At 47.7% G+C, this 22,245-nt stretch overlaps 1 protein-coding gene and 1 long non-coding RNA gene across 6 annotated transcripts in view; one reads left to right on the plus strand and one right to left on the minus strand.

Annotated features, from left to right (window-relative positions):
- FARP1 (FERM, ARH/RhoGEF and pleckstrin domain protein 1) overlaps nt 1–22,245 on the minus strand; it is a 294,494-nt gene that overhangs the window by 19,460 nt on the left and 252,789 nt on the right. For all 4 annotated transcript variants that reach the window (XM_019444039.2, XM_019444038.2, XM_053893079.1 and 1 more), the window contains exons 16-17: nt 21,832–21,965; nt 3,702–3,783 (exon numbers count right to left, since the gene is read on the minus strand). In XM_019444039.2, coding sequence (XP_019299584.1) covers nt 3,702–3,783; nt 21,832–21,965 — 216 coding nt within the window. The remainder of the gene's footprint in view (nt 1–3,701; nt 3,784–21,831; nt 21,966–22,245) is intronic.
- On the plus strand, nt 368–17,471 carry LOC109264135 (uncharacterized). 2 transcript variants are annotated; one of them, XR_008418855.1, is made up of 3 exons: nt 368–838; nt 14,018–15,042; nt 16,141–17,471. It is a non-coding gene; the product is annotated as an uncharacterized LOC109264135 (long non-coding RNA). The 2 variants fall into 2 exon arrangements; XR_008418858.1 differs by having other exon boundaries at nt 14,018–14,456.

Raw genomic sequence — 22,245 nt, forward strand, 5'->3', positions numbered from 1 at the left:
ACCCGCCAGAGAGACACAGGAGGGTCGTGAGCCTCGGCAGTCTGGCGGTACCATCCGTGCTGACTGGGAGGACGGCTCGCCGGGAGGCAGGGCAACACCAGGAAGCTGGTCGGGTCCTCCAGCAGACAGCCAGCTGAGAGCCAGAAGGAGTAAGGTGGGAGAAGTTGAAGGAGGAGAGGGGGGCAGGAGGTGGGCACCTGAGGAGACAGATGGGTCGAGTGAAGGTCCCAGCCTGGATGAAAGATGGATCTTTGGGTGGGTTTTGAAGTGCCTTTGTGCATCTGAGCAGATGTCTCCAGTTGGAAGTTTGCGGCATAAGCAAGAGATCCTAATTTGGGTATCTGACTTTCAGGCAGGGATTGGAGCCCCTGGCCCAGCTCCCTCGGTCATGGTCATGAGTGGAGGGTCTGGGAACCACCCCAGTCTGGCTGAGCCCCTGCCAATGCAGGTAAAAACACAGGGGTCTGTGGGGGTGGGGGACAGGAAGGACACTGCAAGCTGTAGATCGCTGTAAGCATTTTGGACAAGAGTGCTATCCTGAGCTTCTACGTCTCTCGAACCTTCTGCTGGCTCTCCTTCATACTTCATAAAAATTCTTTAAAACCAGCTATAACCACCAGAAGAAAAAGCAACCCAAACAAATGCTAAAAACGGCAGCCAGTGGCTCTCTGAGCCTCTCCACCTATTTTTATTTTGCTTGCACGGAGCTCCATGCTATAAATATGCTCATGGCATCCGCACAGGAACTCAAATGCCAGCACAGCCGACGAAGCTGACTAACCACAAAAATGCCAACTCACCAGACTGAGGAGAAAGAGCTGCTCTGAGCGAAAATCAGGTATGTTCTAGGAGGTCTCAGGCACTAGGTGAACAGAGAGGAGGGTGGGTACCACTGCCTGTCAGCTCTCCGTGGACGAGGCACAAAGGACAGCTGGTGATGCTGGGGACTGTCCCCAAGGGGGGCAAGGAATGGGCTGGCAGGTCTCCAACTGCCGTCTCTGGAGGCCCATGGTGGAGTCCAAGCCTCCTTGAAGGGAGTCTGTGAAGGCAGGAGCCCTCCCTGGGCAGGATTATACAGCTGTCCCTTGAACAACCCTGGGGTGAGGGGCACTGACTCCCCCACGCAATTAAAAATCAGCATTTAGGGGTGACTAGGTGGCTCAGTCGGTTGAACATCTAACTTTGGCTCAGGTCATGGTCTCACGATTTGTGGGTTCGAGCCCTGCGTCGGGCTCTGTGCTGACAGCTCAGAGCCCAGAGCCTGCTTTGGATTCTGTGTATGTCTCTCTCTGCCCTTCCCCCACTCGTGCTCTGTCTCAAAAATAAATATAAATGTGAAAAAAATATATTTTTTTAAAAAATCGGCATGTAACTTTTAACTCTCCCAAAACTGAACTATTAATAATAGCCTAATGTTGACTAGAAACCTTATGGTTAACATTGATTAACATATAGTGGTATATGTAATATCACAGGGAAGACAAAATACATTCATGGTATCCTGTATTTATGGGAAACGTTCTACATGTAAGTGGACCCACGCAGTTCAAACCCATGTCATTCCAGAGTCAGCTGCCATCTCAGATGAAGGGAATACTGAGAGAAAAGAGGGAAAACCCAACTGGGCCAAAAAAACAGGCGGACATAGGAAAATAACTGGAAAGTCCAACAGTAACAAAAACATGTTACAAAAAAAAGAAAAAAAGAATATCTTTAACAAGTGTTAAAGAGTCTGATAAGGCTGCCTGCTGTGTGATTCCAACTATAGGACATTCTGGAAAAGACAAAACTATGCAGACAGGAAAGGGTCGGGGGTTGCCAGGGGGTGGGGGAGGGGAGGGATGAACAGGCAGAGCCTGGAGGAATTTTAGGCCAGTGACCCTGTCCTGTGTCATCCTGTCATGGCAGGTACATGACATTCTGCATTTGGCAGAACCCCACAGAATGTACCACTCCAAGAGTGATCCCTAACGGGAACTATGGATTTAGATAATAATAATGCTCATCAGTTGTAGCAAAGATCCCACACCCATGCAAGATGTTAGTACCAGGGCACTGTGTGTGTGTGTGTGTGTGTGTGTGTGTGTGTGTGTGTGTATACGCACAAGTATGCACATAGGACATCTCTGTGGGCTTTCTGCTCAGTTTTTCTGTAAACCTAAAACTGCTTTAGAAAAGAAAATACACTAATAAAAAATACTATGGAAAGCACAAGGAGGTCTGTAACTGTTACATCTGAGTTTTGTGGATCAGCCTTACTTAAAGCATTAAAAACACTGTGGCTGTAGAACATCTTAGATAATTCTTTGCATTTATTGCATGGGATTCTGCAATCCGGATAGCTTTCATGGCCTCTCTCTTGTCTTGCCCAGAGGGCAGTGTTGCTTTTTGAAGACTGTAAAAAAGTGTGCTCAAGGCCTGTTAAATAGTATCTTGATCTTTGTTAAGAGAAACAGGAAATCTCTGGAGTGGCTTTAGATCTTGTCTTTTCTGTGTACCACCCCCCGCCCCACCATCCCCTTGTCCTGCCTCATGAGATAGATCATTCTAAGGGGGAAAAATAAAGCCTTAAACAACTTAGTAAGATTCTTGGGAATTAATTCAAACTCCAACAGTAACTTTTATTGTACAAGTGTCTTATACATTGTGGGTGCTCAGCTAATCCTGGAGGGAGGGATGGGGGAGGTGGATGGATGGTTGGTTGGATGGGGGGAAATGGTAGCAGGAGCAACCTTCCTTCTTTAGGGGTTGCTCTGAGTTATTAGTAAAGGTATTAGAGAGGCTTTGTTGGGCCAGTTGAAATGTAGGAAGATCACTTTAAAATGTAAATAGAGAGGTATTTGTCTTCAAAAGGTAAACTGTGAATTAAAATATTCTATGTTAAAGGCATTAATAGATTAAGATGAAAATGTAAAAATGAAAATTTCACTGCTAAGAGATGGGGCAGATTTCAAAAATGAGGTAGAATATTGGTTCAGTATGTCTGGTGGTATACTCTTACTCTTGTATCATTGCAGATATTGCTGGCTGGTTAGAAATGTCTTTGCCTGGTACAGTGACTTCAAGTCATAGGATTGATTAGAATTCCTACCTGGCTCTAAATCCAATGTTTTCGTCACACTTACAAGAAGCCAAAACGACTGATGAAAAGTGCAATGTTCAGTCGACCAAACCATGTTTTGTCTACATCGTTTTTTGTTTTTTTTTTTTTTTTTATTTTTGAGACAGAGAGAGACAGAGCATGAACGGGGGAGGGGCAGAGAGAGAGGGAGACACAGAATCAGAAGCAGGCTCCAGGCTCTGAGCCATCAGCCCAGAGCCCGACGAGGGGCTCGAACTCACGGACCGTGAGACCGTGACCTGAGCTGAAGTCGGCCGCTCAACCGACTGAGCCACCCAGGCGCCCCCATCGTTTTTTAAAATGAGTGCTGAATGATTTATTCAGATAATACCTATTGTTTTGATTACAGCACAGAGCTTTTAAGGAGGAAAAGTACTACAAGTACTTCCCCCAAAGGGGCTGCATTTTCCTTCCAAACACGATTGTCTGCGAGGACAGAGGAATTCACCCTGCATTTACCTGTATTTAGTCAAATCAGGTCATGTGTGGTTATGCACTGGGATTGAAGCCCAGGCCTCCGAGAGGCCCAGCCTGGTTTTCCCTAGGAAACTCGTTCCACCGGAATCCCAAAGCAGCTCACCTTCATACCCTGAATGTTCTTCAGTAGGACATCTCCGATTCTTTGGTAATCCCCTCTGATGTGGGCATTTGAGCGGCCTTCCCTGAAAGCAAAGGCAAAGGGGTTGGAAACAAAAGCATTAGCAGTGGAAACATAACCGGAAAACATCTGGCCTCAGATCACAAAACAGCAAGCTTTATGCCTTCCTTTCCAATCCCCTATTATTTGTACCTCTCCCTTCTCCGGGCGTCACACAATGTTAGCGCCGGAAGGAGACTATGAAATCACCCCATTCTTCTGCAAAGAATTCCCCTTGTACTTCGAAAGAGACAGGGAAGAACCATTGTGCTATCATTTTAATTTGGTTTCATTTCAAATTTTTTCCCCATTCACGCTTGGGTGATTTGGGCGTCATTACAAGAGCTTGGAAATCACTAACAGACAAGGTTTCTGGTCCCAAGAGCCCTGAGCTTAAAGCAGACAAAGAGCTGCGTGGACAGCCCTGGGGAAAAGAAAAACATAACTGAGGAGGTACAGGAGCCCCATGTGTGGAGGTGGGAACAGGGGCAGAAGTGGGCAGGATGGGTGTCCCAGGTACAGAGAGGGGCAGGGAAGGGAGGTTCCAGACTCCCCCCAGCCAGAGATGCTGGGTGAAAGATGACAGAGATGTGGGCCCTTTCAGCAGAGTTTTGGGTCTACTGTATTCTCATTTCTTATGGCTCTGGGCTGTAGCCAATGTTGATAAGCTAAGAGCTTAAGCAGCAGAGAGGAAAGGAATATCAATAACGGTAGGTGGTTATTAAGCACGGTCCACTGTGCTGAGCACATTATAAGCACTAGTTCATCTACCCCTCATGACGGCCTTATGAGGCAGGTACCATCATCAGCACCATTAAACAGCTGAAGAAACCGAGGCACAAAGAAACCACGCGGCTTGCCTAATGTCAGCTATCGTGAGACCATGGGCCTGAACTTGAGTCCAGGGGGTCCAGCCCACGCCCCTCCAACCATGGCACCGGTGTGTATCTGTGAATTTACCCACTGATGGCTAATATCTTCAAACGAACTGTTCAGGAGAGCTAGAAGCTAACTTAAATGAGAGGGATGCATGAAAAAGAAAAAAGGTAAAAATCCGGGCATGGGGCTTCCAGTCAGAAGTGAGAGCCCCAGCTCGGGGCTTCCCGCAGGAGGCAGTGAAATGACACATTCCCCTGGTTCTAACTCAGCAGACACGTAGATTACATCACCAGGGAGACAGAGCACCCAGACCCACGGGGTAGTTAAAGCTGCTCCGGAATAAAGGGACAGACAACATACTTATGCTCCCAGCCTGGGTCGGCTTCTGGGCGCTTTCTTTATTGTATTCCTTTCCCCTCCCCCCACACAGAATTCCCCAATCCTTCTGCTTCCTCTCAGCTGCCCAAACAAAGGGTGTTGGCAGATTGCCTTAATCACTGCTCCTCTTCCAATTGAGTCTGGATTCTGTCCTCCACTCCCTGAAGTGCTTCTGTGAAGGAATACCACCAACCTTCTAATTGCCTAAACCCTGCCCCTAGGCAGCTTCTCTGGGCCTGGGGGCCCCAAACTCCAGGCACTTGGCTCTCCAGCTTTGGGAGGCCTCTGGAGGTCAGTTCTCAGTCCTCGTGGCCACCTCCCCCTCTTCAGGCTACTCCTGAGAGGTCTGTGTTCTTTGGGAACGCATCTGTGCTTATGTGCTCTCTTCACTTCCTACTTCTTCCTGTATAATCCCTGGATTCCCCACGGGTTCTATGCATGATGCCAGATCTGTACCCAAATGCCCCTTGTCCAAATGACCCAGGGACTGTATTTCTTACACCCACCAGAGGGTTCTACATGAATGACCCTGCAAGTATCTCAAACTCAAGAGGTTCCAGAGTTAATTATCTTACTGCCCAAACTCAATCCCCTTCCTATGTTAACCCCCTTGATGATGTAACTGTTCTGCCCCCCGCTCAAGCCGGGAACGTCAGGTATCCTCCCTTGTCTGTCTCTTCTATCCCCCACTCAGTGGATCAAATTCCTCCCAAAATGGGGTCACCGGAGAATGTTTAAGTGACAGACTTAAACCCAGGCTCTGCTTTAGAGACGGTGCTCAGTCTATTGCTAATCACCGCATATTATTCTGCCCTGTCAACCGCAGGGTGGAGGCATCTCCGGAATTTTAGCAAATGGTTATTAATCCAATCTCTATTGAGAAGTTTATTGTTTGGCCATTCTGTTGATCCTGATGTGTGCCTACTTTTAGTTGAGAGTTTACTGGTTGCTCTCTTCCTTATACACTTGGAGAAGGGAGCTCTGGCCTCAAACGGAAGCTTTCTGCTTTATAGAACCCCTCCTTCAAGCCTGCACCTTCACCATCACATGATGCTCTGGAAGGAGCTGGAAAGCTCCCCTTCCCTTTCCCCGCTGCTCACCCCCCCACCCCCGCTCCAACACCTGAACAAAAAAAGCTACTGAGCCAGAATGTCCTGATTTTGACTAAATGCCACACATTAATAAGAGAAGGCAAGGCACAATTGAAACTCGATTTGTGGGTATGTAGATATGACCTGAAACTTATGTAAGTGATCCCAAAACTTTCAAATGGGCATACCATTTGACAAATGCAGTTAAGGAAGGTCTTTAGTTGGTTCAAAGGACATAATTTAGATATTTTAGCCAGAGTCCTCCGGATTGGATGGGCAAGGGGAGAACTGGGGGGGGGGGGGGGGGGGCTTTATTAATAACAAGCAATTTCCTCCTTCTCACAGATAACGCCCAAGGGAAAATGAAGTGCTGGGAAGCGACATGGGGGTGGGGTGGAGCATGTAAGTGGAAGTCAGATTTTATTGACTGCACATCCTTCTTCCCACTGTTAAAAGAAAACGTACTGATGTTAAAGCCCCAAACTCAAGGGGACATTTTCCCGCATCAGCTGGCTAGCAGAGTCCTGTTTCTCTGTCTTTGGCATCTTTACTTTCATTTTAGAAATAGCACAGTGCCCTGTGCCCTGGGGAAGACAGTGATGTGGATAAATTCAAACAGGGCCAGCTCTAGGTGGTGTGGGGACAGAAGGCTGGGGCCCCAGAAGTCAATGCATCCGGTCCAGGCAGCGCTGCCCGCCTCCCGAGACCTCCCCCCTCAGTAGCACACATGGCCAGTCCCAACCCCTGTGTGGTTCCAGAACATGGCGCCAGTCCATGAGAATAGGGCAAACCAAAACTGCTGCTTCCTATAGAAATACTGTCATGTTTTTACTTCCTTTGCATGTTAATGCCACCAAATCCACAAGTTCAAAGCATTTGCTTTGTTATTCAGAACTAAAAGGTCATTTTATTATTAAGAACATGAAAAAAGTAATTATAATTCTTCCAGAACATCCTCTGGATGTTAACCTCACAAGAAAAGGGTCCTTGTTTAGAAGACAGGGCCACATAGTTGTTGTCCGTGTAATTACCGCGCGGCAACAAAGCTGAAAATTCTTTTGACAATTTCACTTTGGAAACCCATGTACTCAGAAGCTTCCCAGAAGCTAAATTCTGCCCCGCGCACCATGATTAATACACTCCCTGGAGCAACGACACGTTAGCTCAGCGCTGGGCCCAACACACCCCCACACCCCCCACCATGAATCTCCCAAGTCTTCCTGCCCCTCGGTAGACACTTTACTCACGACTATGTGAGCTGGTCACTAACTCTGCAGCAGACAGACCACGAAGAGGAGGAAAAGGCTAGAAGGGCCAGTTCTCTGTGGGAGAGGCCAGTAACGAGGCTGTCTCCAAGGGGCACAAGGAGCCCTTGCACCTGAGGGCTTTGACTCTGACTGTCGGGAAATACAACACTGACAGTAGGTGCAGGTGGGCAAGGCCAATGGGAGAGATCACCACTCTGCTCCCCTCCTTCCCACGCCCAATCCCGGGTCAACATGAAATCTTCATGGAACCCTAGGACAGTCTACAGCATGTCCACGGTCTCATGCATTGGTGATACAACCCCCAGCTATCCCACATGGTACTACGCACCCCAGGATCCCATCTCCCAACCGTGAGTGTTTTCTGGGGAGCGGGACATCAGGCCTGGCTTCAGTCGAGTGTCTGAGATTCTTTACCATGGAAAGCAGGTAGTGACTGACCCACTGGGCATTTCGAGTAGCCTAGTATTAATGCAAGCATGTTTACCACTCAGCCCTTCCCTTCTCCTCCCGACAAATGAAGCATCATCTCATTAGACTGAAACATAAAGCCAACTGCCGATTGGAGCTGGGGGGCGGCCCTCCCACCTCACTCTGTGTCTGGGCGCTCCCTGACCCCGCAAGATGGACTGAACTTTTGTGAGCCTCATTCTCAGGCCTCATTTGCAAATCAGACATCACATCTTTGCTCTTACTAGTCCCTGTGGTTTCTAGGATCTTAAATGAAAACGGTATGTGATCATATGTATTTGTGTATACGTGTAAGTAGAAAGATAATGTATAAATAAGTAAATGAATAAAGACATGTCTTCCATGAACGTGTGGGTGAGGGACGGTGGCTGGGTTCAACGCAAACAATTTAGCCAGAGTAATACATTGTATTTATATTTATATCATATACCTAATATTTAGATATTTATCTTTTTTTCTATTCATTATGTTTATATATTATATATACTACACACATCTAACATATATATTAGCCACAGGTAATCTATGTTGATTTCAATATTCTTTGATGGATTCCAATATCCTTTGAGATCCCTGGAGAAGAAAATCCGATTCATTTGAATTTTAATTCACATCCCCAGAAAGACGTTCGGGCCGGAGGCATCCTCACTAGGCACATGGCGCTTGAGTGTTTCCCTTTGGTAGCTACAGATAAGGGATTCACTCTCTGAGCGGTACCTGCAGCTGGCAGATGCCTCCCGTTCTTGGCGACATCATGCCCGTCAGTTACAATGCTAAGATGCTTACATCAGCTTTTCTTCTGGGTTTAAGGCCAGGTCCCGTTTAATAAGAGGAGCACAAGTCACAGCCCCACTCACGGGCAGGCTTGATAGCACCCAGATGAGACCTGAAGTGGTCACCTGGGTTCAGTCCTGTTCATGAGCCACACATGAAAATGCAGGGGAACAGAAAAGCCATTTAAAACTCATCAGCGGCCTAGAGAATGTTCGCTCTCAAGTGCTTTCCAGCAGAAACCCGCCTGCGGTTCAGGTGATTGGAAAAACTGTTTTCCTTTTTCTAGGAAAGCAGCTTGGTCTCAAAGCACAGTGGGCTGTCCAGTCAGGAACAAGGCAGATAATTCAGGGAAAACTAGCTCCCACATGTGACTGAGAACATGTCATGCTACTCATGGGTTAACAGGAAACAGTCACCAACATCATTGTCCCTGGAACCCTGGGTGGACAGTGGAAAGCCAGCTGGGGCAGAATATAATGAATTCAGTGTCCTTGTAGTGTCTTTCTTGGCTTTGAATCAAACATAAAATTTTAAACTTAAATTTATATAAATAAGTGTGTAAGTGACCCCCCCCCCCCGCATGGTATACAGGTATACCCCATAAATTCTTTTCCATTGTTTATGCTAATTTTTCAAAACTTTCCTCCATTGCCTATGCTTCCAGGCTGTTTTCTAGGTAGACCACACTGCCTTGTCTCCAATGAGTTTCACTGCTGTTTACCTTGACAGCAATGGTTTTAAACACTTTTTGCATGGTCTTATTTTTTTAAACCAATGAAAATCGTCAAACTAAAGCTGTGACACACAAGAAGTAGCCTGATTTTGCTGAAGGGTCGGGGGGCGGCACTCAGAGAACCACCCCGAGTCTTGGCTTTTGACAACGATCTCAAAGATTCTGAATTCCAGGGAAGTGGATGGAGAGGAACGTCAGGTGCTGTGACACTCACGCATGACTGGAAAGGAAGGCTGCATTCTCCTATCTTCCACTCCAGAGTCCTTTCCCCTTTAAAGCCTCTAAAACTACCACCCAGTATAGTATCCACATATGGCTGCTTACATCTTAACTCCGCTTAAAATGAACTTTTAAAATTCAATTCCTCACCCATACGAGCCCTATGTGAAGTGCTCACCAGCCACATGCGGCCAGTGGCTACTACTGAACAACGTAGACACAGAGTATTTCCATCACTGCCGAAAGTGCTACTTGACAGCATCGTTCTAGACAGAAAGAGAACATGTTTACAGCTACCTCCCTGCCCCCAGGTTCATGGGCTCCAGGGAAAGCAAGAAATGGGGTGTAGTCCTACCTGGTTTTATACCAACCACCTTTCAGAGCTCATTTTCCATGGGGGGTGGGGTGGAAGATGCGCAGAAGGCAACAAGATTGTTTTGTCAAATGAGACAATTTAACAGACAGTGTTTTGTAAGATGTTGTAGAAATGCAAGGTGCTTTCTTTTATTATTTAATTAAAAAAATTTTTTTAATGTTTATTTCTGAGACAGAGAGACACAGAGCATGAGAGGGGGAGGGGCAGAGAGAGAGGGAGACACAGAACCCGAAGCAGGGCTCCAGGCCACGAGCTGTCAGCAGAGAGCCCGACGCAGGGCTTGAACTCACAAACCGTGAGATCATGACCTGAGCCGAAGTCGGTCGCTCAGCCGACTGAACCACCCAGGTGCCCCACAAGGTGCTTTCTCATAGCAATGTGGCCAGTCTTAAAGCTATCATTTTTAACACCTCTAGAATACGGACAGGGATTTCTGTTCTGAGAAAAGGGTCAGAGGCCCCCTGATCTCTTGGCGTGGCCTAAGTAGGAAAGAGAGCAGGCACTCTTAAGTACCCCTCCCCCACAAGGACACCCCTTTCAAATCTTATCCGGCTGGTCTGGCTGCCTCCTGGACACAGAACAGAGAGAAGGATGAAACCAGAATACAAGCTCTAGGAGAGTGATAACTGTGTCGTGTTTTGTTCACTGAACATTGAGGAGAATGACTGATTTATAATAGGGACGCAATAAATATTTGTCCAAGTCTGTGGACACGGGGATTCACACACACACAGCTCAAGGTTCTGAAGTAGAGAGATGGCCCTGCCACCAGAGCCCCAAATGTGTGACTTGGAAGGAAAAGAATGTGTCACATCTTTACCCCATCACGTGTGCACGTGTGTGTGTGTGCACGTGTGTGGCCAGGAACAGCCTGAACAGCATGAGCAGCACAGGGGGGCAGGCAGGGGCTATTTCAGATCATGCCTGGGGCTGGGGTTTCCCAGGGGCCAGAAGCTGTTCTCAGGTTAGTTACAAGTGAACAGCAACGAACCAGCTTCTTTGGAGTTCTTCCCCTCTAAACGTTACGCCTAAAGCCTCTGGTGCTAAAGGCATAGTGACAGCAGACCAGCTGGCTTCAAAATCCAGTCGTGCCCTTAACCAGCTGTGTGACATCTGCCAAGCAACTCACCCTCTCTGTGCCTCATTTCCTCACCTGTGAGGTAAGGAGATAACAACAGTATCTACCTAATGATGTGCTTGTAAATATTAAACGACATGATACACGAGCAGCATTTAACAGTGTCTGGAACACAGGGAATGTTCAGTTCACGTTAGCCAAAACTCTCACCAACAAAATCGGCAAGCAAACTCTATTCTTTTTTTTCAATCAAAGAGATAAAATAAAGTCCTCCTGACGGTAACATACAGAAGGAGCCTCGTCTCAGATTGTAATGGTCTTAACATCTCTGTTGACCTAAACCAGAGCGAAAGAGATACCACAGATGATGCTCTCTGCTCTAGGGTCCCATAGCCGTGTACCCACCTTGTGTCCGATTCAGCCAGAGCCAAAAACACCACCGCTCAAGATTTCCCAGCCACCACGGGGAGTAGTGGAATAGTGAAATACGGGTCCTCAAAAGTTCCTAGCACGTCACATATATGTGTTAATGAGCAAGCAGATAGAAAAGCTTCCCTAAGACCCAAACAGGAAAGGAGGCAGTTAGCAGTTTATACTTGTTGAAGAGAACAATGCCCGACAGCCCATGTGGTTTGAGAAAAGGTAGCCTGTGGAGGAAGGTCTACTCTCCTTCCTCCTCTTGTTCCCTCAGTAAATAGTCGGCACATTTGGTGCGAAACTAAGGCCCCTGAGAAATTCCACAGGGAGGGGGCAGAAGGCCCTGTCAGCAAATCCAAGGACAAGGTTAAGAGGCGGTTGAGTAAGATATGGAGGGCAGGACCTGGAGGCCATGCTGCCTGGGTTCAAGTCCAGCGTTAACTCTCCCACCTGGGCAGGCTGTCCATCCACCCTATTGACCGAGGCTGAGTCCCCTCATCCGAACCTGCCTCTTTGCACCGTGCGGACGGAACAAAGTATGTAAGGGCTTGGAAGGAGCCTTGCTGTTGTTTCTGTTGCAATCCCTTGGGAGTGGACAGAGAGGCTCCGAGGATATGCTGCGACACAGCTAAATTCCACAGGAGTCCCCTCGGATATTACCATCTCAGTGGTGGCCACTTCACCATTAAATAGTCTCTTGGTGGATTAGAAAAAAATCTGAATCCATTTTCTCAGATTTGAGCCCTACAGGTGATATTCCTGTAGACAAAGCCATCACAGGGCCAGTGTTGGCCAGATGCCATGTACTTCCTGCCCCTTTTGAGAGAACAGCACAGGAGGGTGTCCGGAGCAGAAGGACCTCTCGGTGAGCACAGCTGACATCCCAAAGCCAGGAGCAGAAAGAAAGGATGCAAGGGTTGGGGGCACAGGTGCTGGCTGGGGCTCTGCCGGGTTCCTGTTGTGTGGCCCAGGGCAAGGCACACTCTCCTTTTCTCCTGTGACGAATGAGGAATCTGGGGTGCCTGGGTGGCTCAGCTGGGTAAGTGACTGACTCTCAATTTCAGCTCAGGTGGTAATCTCATGGTTTGTGAGATCAAGTCCCACGTCAGGCTCTGTGCGGACGGTGAAGAGCCTGCTTAGGATTCTCTCTCCCTCTCTCTCTCTCTCTGCCCTGCCCCCCTGCCCAGGCACTCTCTAAATAAATAAATAAACATTAAAGAAAGAGAGAGAGAATGAGGAATCCACGGCAGATGCACTCTCAGCCACTTTCCAGGTGTAAAGCCTTATGCCTCAACAACACAGCTGCAAAGCCACAAGCTGAGGATCAGATCAGACCCAAGTTCAAGTTGTACCTCTGTCACTTATGGGTTGTATGTCGGGGGTCTCACCTCTCTGGGCCTTATGTTCCCAATCATACAATGGGAATAACACCTACACCTAGGGAAGTGTTTTTCAACAAGGATCAACAAGTTTTAATAAAGGGCCAGATAGTAAATACCGTAGGCTTTTCAGGCCACACAGTCTGTGTCATGAGTATTCACCTGTGAAAGGCAGCCATAGACAATGGGTAAAAAAAAAAAAACAAAAAAAAACACGTGTGGCTATGTTCCAAAAAAACTTTATTAGCAGGAACAGGTAGCAGGCCAGATCTGGCCAAGGGTTGGTCAACCTGGTTTTGAAGAGCAAATGGGAAAATCCTGGTGGTCATTTTAATTTTTATCAATAACACCAACTTTACAACAGTACCAGGTGTCTCAAGAGTCTGCCCACAGTAAATGCGCATTAACGGTACTTGATTATTAATATTAATGCCACGACTCTGCACGTGAATCAGACTTTGTAAAAGCACTGTCCATCCACATTTGCCAGACCCCCTTCTGCTTTACAAAAGATCAATCCTTGACCCTTGGAGACATGACGTAAATGAACTTACTACTCTTCGAGATTTACCATGAACCAAACCAAGGCATTTTCACGCATTTGTTTTATAGATATTTTCAGCAACTTGTGTCCAAGGGCCTGTGTTTCTTATAGTAATGTGTACTATTTCTTCTTCATTTTTAGACCAATATTGTCCAAAAGATCTTTTTCTGTGGTGACGAAGACGTGTTTTATATCTGCCATCCAATATGATAGCCACTAGCCACATGAGGCTAATGAGCCTTGAAATGTAGCCAGTGTTACTGAGAAAATGAATCTTTAATTTAATAGATTATTCAAATCTGTTTATTTATTTTGAGAGAGAGAGAGAGAGAGAGAGAGAGAGAGAGAGAGAGAGGGAGAGAGTGTGTGTTTGAGCGAGCAGGGCAGGGGGCAGTGAGAGAGGGAGAGACTCCCAAGCAGGCTCCATGCTGTCAGCACAGAGCCCAATGCGGGGCTCAAACTCACTGTGAGACCACAACCTGAGCCAAAATCAAGAGTCGGAGGGACACTTAACCAACTGACCCACCCAGGAACCCCTTGATTATTTTAAATTGAGATTGCTGTCAGTGGCTAGTAGCTGCCATATTGGACAGTGCGGCTTTATAGGTCTTTATCCTTTTCTTACATTGTTTTCCATTTGTAAACCATCTCAAAGTCATTGCGGAAGATGAGGCACAAAAGGATTTGAAACCACAATAAAAATGAGCCTTAACCAGTTATGAAGCAGTTGACAAGCAAACAATCAGGCATTCAACCAAGCCAACACCATTCCCGAGCTCCAGTCTAGACTAAGTGGCACAGAAACGACTGGCCAAGCGCTAAGGCAGGTGCGTGAGGAACTGAGATGCCAGGTGGACTGTGCTGGAGTAAAGCCTGTCAGGATTCCTGACACAGGGTTGTAACCCAGACTTCCTGCTCACAACCAAACTCATCGCTGCAGGGACCCTGGGAGGCAGTGGGATACATCACACAAGAATGTTCCACAAGAAAAGGCATGGCAGCTGATTTTGCTCTAGAAGAAGGAAAACAGTTTTCACGGACTCTAGTAAATGTCCTACGGTGAAGACAGGAGACCTCCCCACGGGACTGGTCTGGTAAGGATTAGGCAATTGTGAACAACGCTTGGGGGACAGTCATTATTACTCCATAAGATAACTGCAGGCGTGGTCTGCAGTCAGCCTTATCTTGGGAAATAACATAGAAATCAGATCCCTTCCTTATGTACACGTGGGAAACAGCCTACAGATGTCTACTTCGGGTGGGGGGAGGTGTGGAGGGGCCGACGCGCACAGAGGACAGGAGGGCAGATGTGGATGTGTGTGTGCGCACCCACGTGGAACGTGTGCTCATGCCAGGTTCGAAGGCCTACATCCACCACAAGGGGAGAGGACGCTGGGAGAAATTGCCTGTCGTTGAGGTACGTTTCTGGGGAGTGGAGGGAGGTGCAGTGTCCCCACCCGCCCTGCGTACAGGACGTACTCAGGTGTGCGATGAGCTCAGGACACAGGCTGTCCAACCTCAGGGCTCCTTTCTAGCATTTCCCAACACGGTCCCAAATTCAAACCAGGCCAGAGAAGCAAGGAGCTTAACCACCGCAGGCCTCCACGTCAGGGGAAAACCACGGCATCCGGCTGATTGGCATGATCGCCAACCGCATCCCCTTCTGGGTCACTTAAAAAGGTAATGAGTCTGTTTTCACCTCCCATGGCTTCAGTCGGGAGCCCCATCGACCTCACGGAGCAGCTGGGCGATATGGGGAAACAATAATGGGAAATGAAAGAGGCTCCAAGAATGAGGAACATGGTAGAAAGCGGAATGTGTGCACCGTGCGGTCTGCATTCCCAGGAAAAGGCACCTCGAAAAGGCACCGCTCGAGCATGAGTGGGGGAGGAGCAGAGAGAGAGGGAGACACAGAATCCGAAGCAGATCCAGGCTCTGAGCTGTCAGCACAGAGCCTGATGTGGGGCTCGAACTCACAAGCCGTGAGATCAAGACGGGCTGAAGTTGGCTGCTCAACCGACTTGAGCCACCCAGGCGCCCCCATCCCCACATTTCATCTTGCCCAACTCTGGACAGCCGGACACTAGCTGTTTCCTCAACCCCAGGCGTTGGCAACCTCCGTTTTATTTTCTGTCTCTCTGAATCTGATTGCTCTAAGTAGCTCATGAGTGGAATTGTACACTGTTTGTTCTGGTTTTTATTTCATTTAGCATGTCTTTAAGGTGCATCTGTGTTGTAGCATGTATCAGCATATCCTTCCTTTTTAAAGTTTATTTAGTGTGAGAGAGAGAGAAAGTGCAGGGGAGTGAGAAGATCCCAAGCAGGCTCCGTGCTGTCAGTTTGGAGCCCGGCACGGGGCTTGAACTCACAAACCTCAAGATCATGACCTGAGCCGAAACGAAGAGTCAGATGCTTACCTGACTAAACCACTCAGGCGCCCCTAGCATCCCCTTCTTTTTAAGGATATTATTCCATTGTACGATGTACCACATTTTGTTTATCCATTAATGATTCACGCATCAGAGGGCACGGGGTTCCTTCCAAACCAAACCCTTTGGCTCCCGTGAATAATGATGCTATGAGTGTGGGTGTAGAAGTATCTGTCTGGGTCTGTTTCTCTCAATTCTTCTGAACATACAGCTAGGATTGGACACTGTTGGGTGCCATGGTAAATCTAGATTTAATTTTTTGAGGAATTCCTATGATTTTCTTTTAAGGATGACCAGCTTCAAAGAGTGGGTAGGATGAAAAGATTTATTACTCATTTTTTTGTTTTAGGATTGCTCACCGTGAAGCTACTATGAAGATGTGCACTCCGGGGGAGGGCTGCAAATCATTGTCTCACCCACACGGTCACCCCCCACTCCTCTTCAGCCCCTGGAGCATCCTGGCAGGACAACACTGCTCCACGGGTGAAATCCCTGATCACAGTCCTCCTGAGAGAGGAGCTTCCTTTCTGCTCCGGACAGACACCCTCCTGTCTCTCAACCCCCTAGGGTCCGAGCCTGCTCCTGCCCCCACACCCCAGGGACCCTGCCTCAATCTTCTCTGCACGTCGTCCCACCACTCTTCAGACGTGCTCTCCTCGGGGACGCTCCACCCCTGCTCACCCCTCGTGGCTTCTTCCATTTCCTCTGCTGGCTCTTGCTCTGCCATGAGCTACACGTTTATGGAAAGTTGACAATAAGGTGTATTCGGCACGATTCTGTCCCTGGCTCTCCTCTGCCTCACTGTTGTTTCTTGCAGGACAGGATTCTTCTTGTGGGTAACTCCCATATCTACATCACTGCACCGGATTTCTTTCCCAAGCCTGAGACCTGCGTTTCCAACTGCCGGGAGGACTTCATTACTGACCCCTCAAAGCTGATGTGACCCAGAGCAAACTCAGCTTCCCTCCGTTATATTTGCTTCTTCCTTTCGGCTTCCTAATTTTGTGAGCATCCTCCCAGGTAACCAGGATCAAAGTTCTCGGGGCTTCCCCCTGGACTTTTCCTTGGTCCCGTGGGCCTGACTTGTCTGCTCGGCAACATCTCAACCTCCGGTCTCCCCACCCCTTCCAAGTGAATCTGCTGCCAAGCTTCTAATAAATGCAGCAGACCCTTCTTGAGAACTGTGTGTGCCCACAGCCGATCCCACATGCCTCTCTGTAGGCCTCTTGCCCAGACCCCAGCTCCCTGCAGGCTGATGTTGCACGGGGCACAGCCTACCGAGGCGCATCGTGCTAGAGAATCCAGGTCTGGGGAACGAGTCGGCTGGTGTTCACTCTGCCTGCCAGGCCTTTCGGGGCTGGAATTTGGGACACAGCTCCGAAAGCCAAAGGTTGTAAGAGGCTTTCTCTGAGTGCATTTGAACAGCTGGGCAAAATATCCTGGCTTTCAAAAAGAAAGGCATTCTTCCTGTTTTCAGAAGTCACCAAACCTGTTTCCCGGTTTTTGAAGAAACAGGGTCACCTGGGCTTTGGCCAGGCTGAAATAGCCCATCCCCTCATCAGGTGGGTTTACTCAGGAGGACGCAACGTTTGGATGCGGGCAGGTGTGTTTACTGAGCAGGGGTTCAAGCCTCCTCATTCAGGGAAATTCCTGGTAACTTTTCTGCCTTAAGACTTCCCACTGCTGATCGAAGCATAGCACTGCCTCATGTAAAACCATGGTGGCCGTGTCCTTTAAGTACCAAATTTGGGGGAGTTTTAGGTGCATAGTAAACTTTAGATTTCTTTCCATTAACAGTAGTAATTTAAAGAGTATCACCGAATAAAGCCTGGAGTTTAGTTGATGGTAACTTAGCCACGTTAGTTTCCTAGCTGACAGACGTGCCCAGCGATGGAAGAAGCTGACGTGAGGGCAGAAACCCTACTGTCGTGGCAACGTTTTTCTAAATCTAAAGTTATTTCAAAATAAACAATATAAAGAAAGATCAGCTCCTCTCCCGCCTTCTGCGAATGGGACAGAAGGCTAAGCCCTTCACAAATACTGTCTCATTTCATCCATGTAACAGGCCTATGAGGTACACATACTACAGATGACAAAGTGTAGCTCCACAAGGGCCAGAGGCAGCCAGAGATGTCTGGTGGGGGTGTGGCCGGGAGCGTGGACACAGCCAGAACGCAGCCATCCCCCTCGGCACGGGCCAGCCGGGTTTCCCATACCCCAGACTGAATAGACACATACACGCATCCACATCTACTTCCATCGGGCCTGGCGGTCCAGAACTCGGTGTGAACTCCTTTCTTAACGAACCTCCCTGCGTTCCATTCTTTTCCTTAAATATATTCACTCACACAGGCTGCCTATGCCGTGCAGGCACCAATGGCCCAGACGTCCTTCAAGGCAGAACTGGCCAGTGATGCCCCATGCCCACACTGGACATGGCCCACTCATCCATGACAGGGCCTGGCCCTCCTTCTTTTCCATGCCTTTCTGTTCCGGAGACCACAAGCCCCCAGCGGGCAAAGCCTTATACTTGAGCTAGCTCGCTCACTCCCCCACCCACCTGTGCATGCATTCACTGCTTGTAGAAGAAACAAGAGTTATAGTCAAAATGCAACTCAGAGAATCATAGAACCTTAGGTTTGTCACAGGAGCTCCGTATCAGTTGTTCCGGAAAAGGTATTCATCACAGTCATCTCAAGAAGCACTTTAGAAATACACACGTCTGGGACTCCTCCCAGTGTTCTGATTCAGGAGGGCTGGATGGGGCCTGGCCATCTGTATTTTTTCAAAACTCCCCCATCCCCAATCCCAGGTGACCGTGTTGCAGTGCCAGGTTTGGGGTTTCACCCAACAGATAAATGCCTTCTAGAAATAGTCCACCTCTGCTCAAGAGACCCCAAGGTGGAGGAACTCATTACCTCCTAAGGCAGCCTCTCATCGCCAAGTGTTAGTGCTAGGGAATCCTCTATATTTAGACACGATGTGCCTCTTTGGAAATTCACTGTTTAGATTCTGTTCTCTGATACAACTAACAAGACACTTACTCCCTTTTCACATGACCAGACTAAACAGAGCCATCAGATTTTCTAGAATCTTCTCTCTTCTAGGACAAATGCCCATAGTTTCAACAACTTTTTTTTTTTTTTAATGGAATGCATTCTCTATTCCATTTCAAAAGTGAAACTCAGAATTGCGCCTAGTGTTCTGAAGGAGCCCTGAGCATTTTTGGTGCTCTGGTCGCTTTCGTGAGGCAGTCTAGGACAAGCATTCTCGACCCTGGCTACACACGGGAATCATCGGGGAAGTTTTAGGTCCAACCTCTCAGAAATTCTGATATGACTGGTCTGGGGTTCTGCCTGGCTATCAAGATTTTGTAAAGGTTCCAGGTGATTCTGCTGAGCAGCTGATGTTGAGAGCTACAGATACAGACGTGGGGTCCTCTCTGTGTTATTCTGTTGACTCACACACTTATTCACTCAGCCTTTTTGCCTTGAATCCCTGCCAATTCCTCATCATGCACTTGAGGAAGTGACTAGTTGAACTTAGCAGCAGACTTTTACATTTATTCCTGATAAATGTCATCAATTTGATTTGGATCCATTGTTGCAAGGTCAAGTCACATCCTTGAGCTTCATACTGACTGTCTGCTCTCTTTCTAGCTTTGAGTCTTTTACATGCTTCTGGTATCGTCATGTAAAACATGGATAAAATTATAGATCTTTGAAAGATCTCCTGAAAATCCTCTGGGAAATAAATGACAGCAGCTGCTTTTTAGGCAACTGGATATTCTTTCACAGCGAAGGACCAGATGCAAAAGATTTATGGTCACAGATAATAAAGAGTGTGGCGTTTATTCCTAGTATGAAATGTTCCCTACAGCTCCCTGAAGCTCTCTCTGGTGGCAGGGGCCAGCTGAAGCCACCATGCTGAGCTGCCAGGGTACAGCTGATGACATTTCCTGTGTGTGGCCTCCCCAACATTATTTAGGTCACCTGCCACATGGACCAGAGCTGCCACAGTGACACCTGCTCAAGACGCCCCAGCCTACGGGAAGATTTAAGACTGCATTCGCACACATCTCACTGGCCAGACAACAAACTGTGAGTGGATTTCTCCAGAGTTGTAAGTTCTCTGACTCCATTACGAAAGCATCATCTCACTTTGTAGGAATGATGAGGCAACAGAACATGGCAGAATGCAACCGAGCGTTTCCAGGTAGACTTTGGGAGGTAAAATAAGAAGTTAGATCCTGTGGAATCTTTTTTAATTTTGAAAAGTGGCATTTCTCTTACATTCACAGCCCCAACCTACAGTGTGGCCCTAAAGTGGGGTTTCCAACCTTTCTCCATTTTCAATGAGGCGGTTTCTCAACCCTGGCTCTGCTCTCCTCCCTGGGGCATCTTGGCAATGCCTCCCACCTCCTTCTCATGCAGGGCGAGAACGGCATGTGAATCATCCTAAAGCACACACATGAAGTCGGACACCAGAGCACGTTCATGTCACTACGCAGAAGAGCAGCCCCGTGAACCTGTTCAACGGACACTTGCATCCCACTGTCTGGATCACCTGGGGCAAGAGCAGCTCATCGGCAGCTTCTTTAGGCCCCTGAGCCGTTAAATGCCCCGAGACCGCCTTAAAGTAAATTCCCACCTCCAGTGAGGATACAGTATACAATGGCTCCCACCTCTGCCTAAAACACAGAAAGTTTTTGCTATTTTCTCCTGGAGTTTTTCAAATGTATGTTTAGTAGAAGGTCAACTCCCTAAGAGTCTGCATAGAATGGTCTTAACAACAACAACAACCCTAATAATTTTCTGGAAAGGTTCTAATTTTACAGAAGGGTACACTGGATTTTGCATCCTATGGCACATGAGGTGTTTCCTGATTTCTTGCACCAGGTTAATGTTTTATTCAGTATTAAACGGACTTAATATTATTTTGAACCAATCTGTTCATGGACGTTTAGATCATTTACAATCTTTCAATTCTAACATGGCTATCTCTGTTGTACATCATTTCACATTATAAATGTATCCTTAAGGTACATTCCTAGATGCGGGATTCAAGGACAAGTGTGTGCGTGGTACGTAGGGTTCTACATTTTTCCAAGCACTTCCTCAACGTAGTGTAACAGAATACTGAAAACTGCATGAGAGGTACAGATACTTCACAGACGACTATAAAGCAAGAGCCAGTGACTACCGTCAACTCCCCCTGGGAATCCCTCAGTACGCCTGTTCTTTAGAACCCTCGTTGGCTTTCCAGAAGTACCTACTATCTTTATTTTGTGATATTCACTGAATTATAAGAAAACATGCATTTTGAAGAATTATAAACCAAAGGGGGGGGGGGGAAATCCAGGATGAGATCTAAATATACATAGAATTTAACTGGGAAATTTTTTCTTTTTAGTTTATTTATTTGAGAGAGAGAGAGAGAGAGAGTGCACGCACACAAGCAGGGGAGGGGCAGAGAGAGACACAGAATCTGAAGCAGGCTTCAGGCTCTGAGCTGTCAGTGCAGAGCCCGATACAGGGGCTTGAACTCACAAACGGTGAGATCATGACCTGAGCTGAAGTCAGATGCTTAGCCACCCAGGTGCTCCTAACCGGGAAATCATCTTAAGGTTGGCTTATCTCAAGCCAGTTTCTTGCCTTTATCTTTGGCTGTGACAGCTGTTTAGAAGGCATGACACAAAAATAACATTAGGGAGTCGGAGAAAGAGGAGGGTGTGGGGACAAAATGTAATATTTTTTATTTATTTGAAAAAAATTGTTTTAATCCTTATTTATTTTGGAGACAGAACGAGAGAGACAGAGCATGAGCCAAGGAGGGGCAGAGAGAGATAGAGACACAGAATCTGAAACAGGCTCCAGGCTCTGAGCTCCCCACCCAGAGCCTGACACGGGGCTTGATCCCACGAACTGTGAGATCATGACCTGAGCCAAAACCAAGAGTCGGACACGTAACTGACTGAGCCACCCAGGTGCCCCCCCCTCCCCCCACAAATATAACTGCTAAACGTAACTGCTGTACTCACCACAGGGCTAGTCGTTGTTCAGTCTCCTTGAGAAAACTTGTATGAAATTTGTGCAAAGGTTCAAAATTCGGGAATATGAGACTTTTCAAGGCTTCGGGCATGACATCCTCTTTGCTGACTGTGCTCTGAAACCACTGGAATAAAAAGAAGACACACTTAGAGGTGTAAAGTTGAATGAGGTGATCCTTCAGAGGTGATGCTGCGGCCCAGTGTGCCTGGCGCCCCCAGGGCTTTACTGCTCGGTAGGCAGTGCTCAGCACCAGCGGGGGCTTCTGAGCCTTACTGCTTTTCCAGTCTTCAATTACACGGGGTGAGAGGCACCCGTCTGTTACCAATCAGCCGTGGAGGCCAGGAGGAATCTCCGAAGTGGGCAGCTACTTCGAATCAAAACTTCCACTTTGGCCAACTCCCTGG

The sequence above is a fragment of the Panthera pardus genome, unplaced genomic scaffold (genome assembly GCF_024362965.1).
Source record: "Panthera pardus isolate Hobbes unplaced genomic scaffold, ASM2436296v1 HiC_scaffold_1, whole genome shotgun sequence".
NCBI lineage: Eukaryota > Metazoa > Chordata > Mammalia > Carnivora > Felidae > Panthera > Panthera pardus.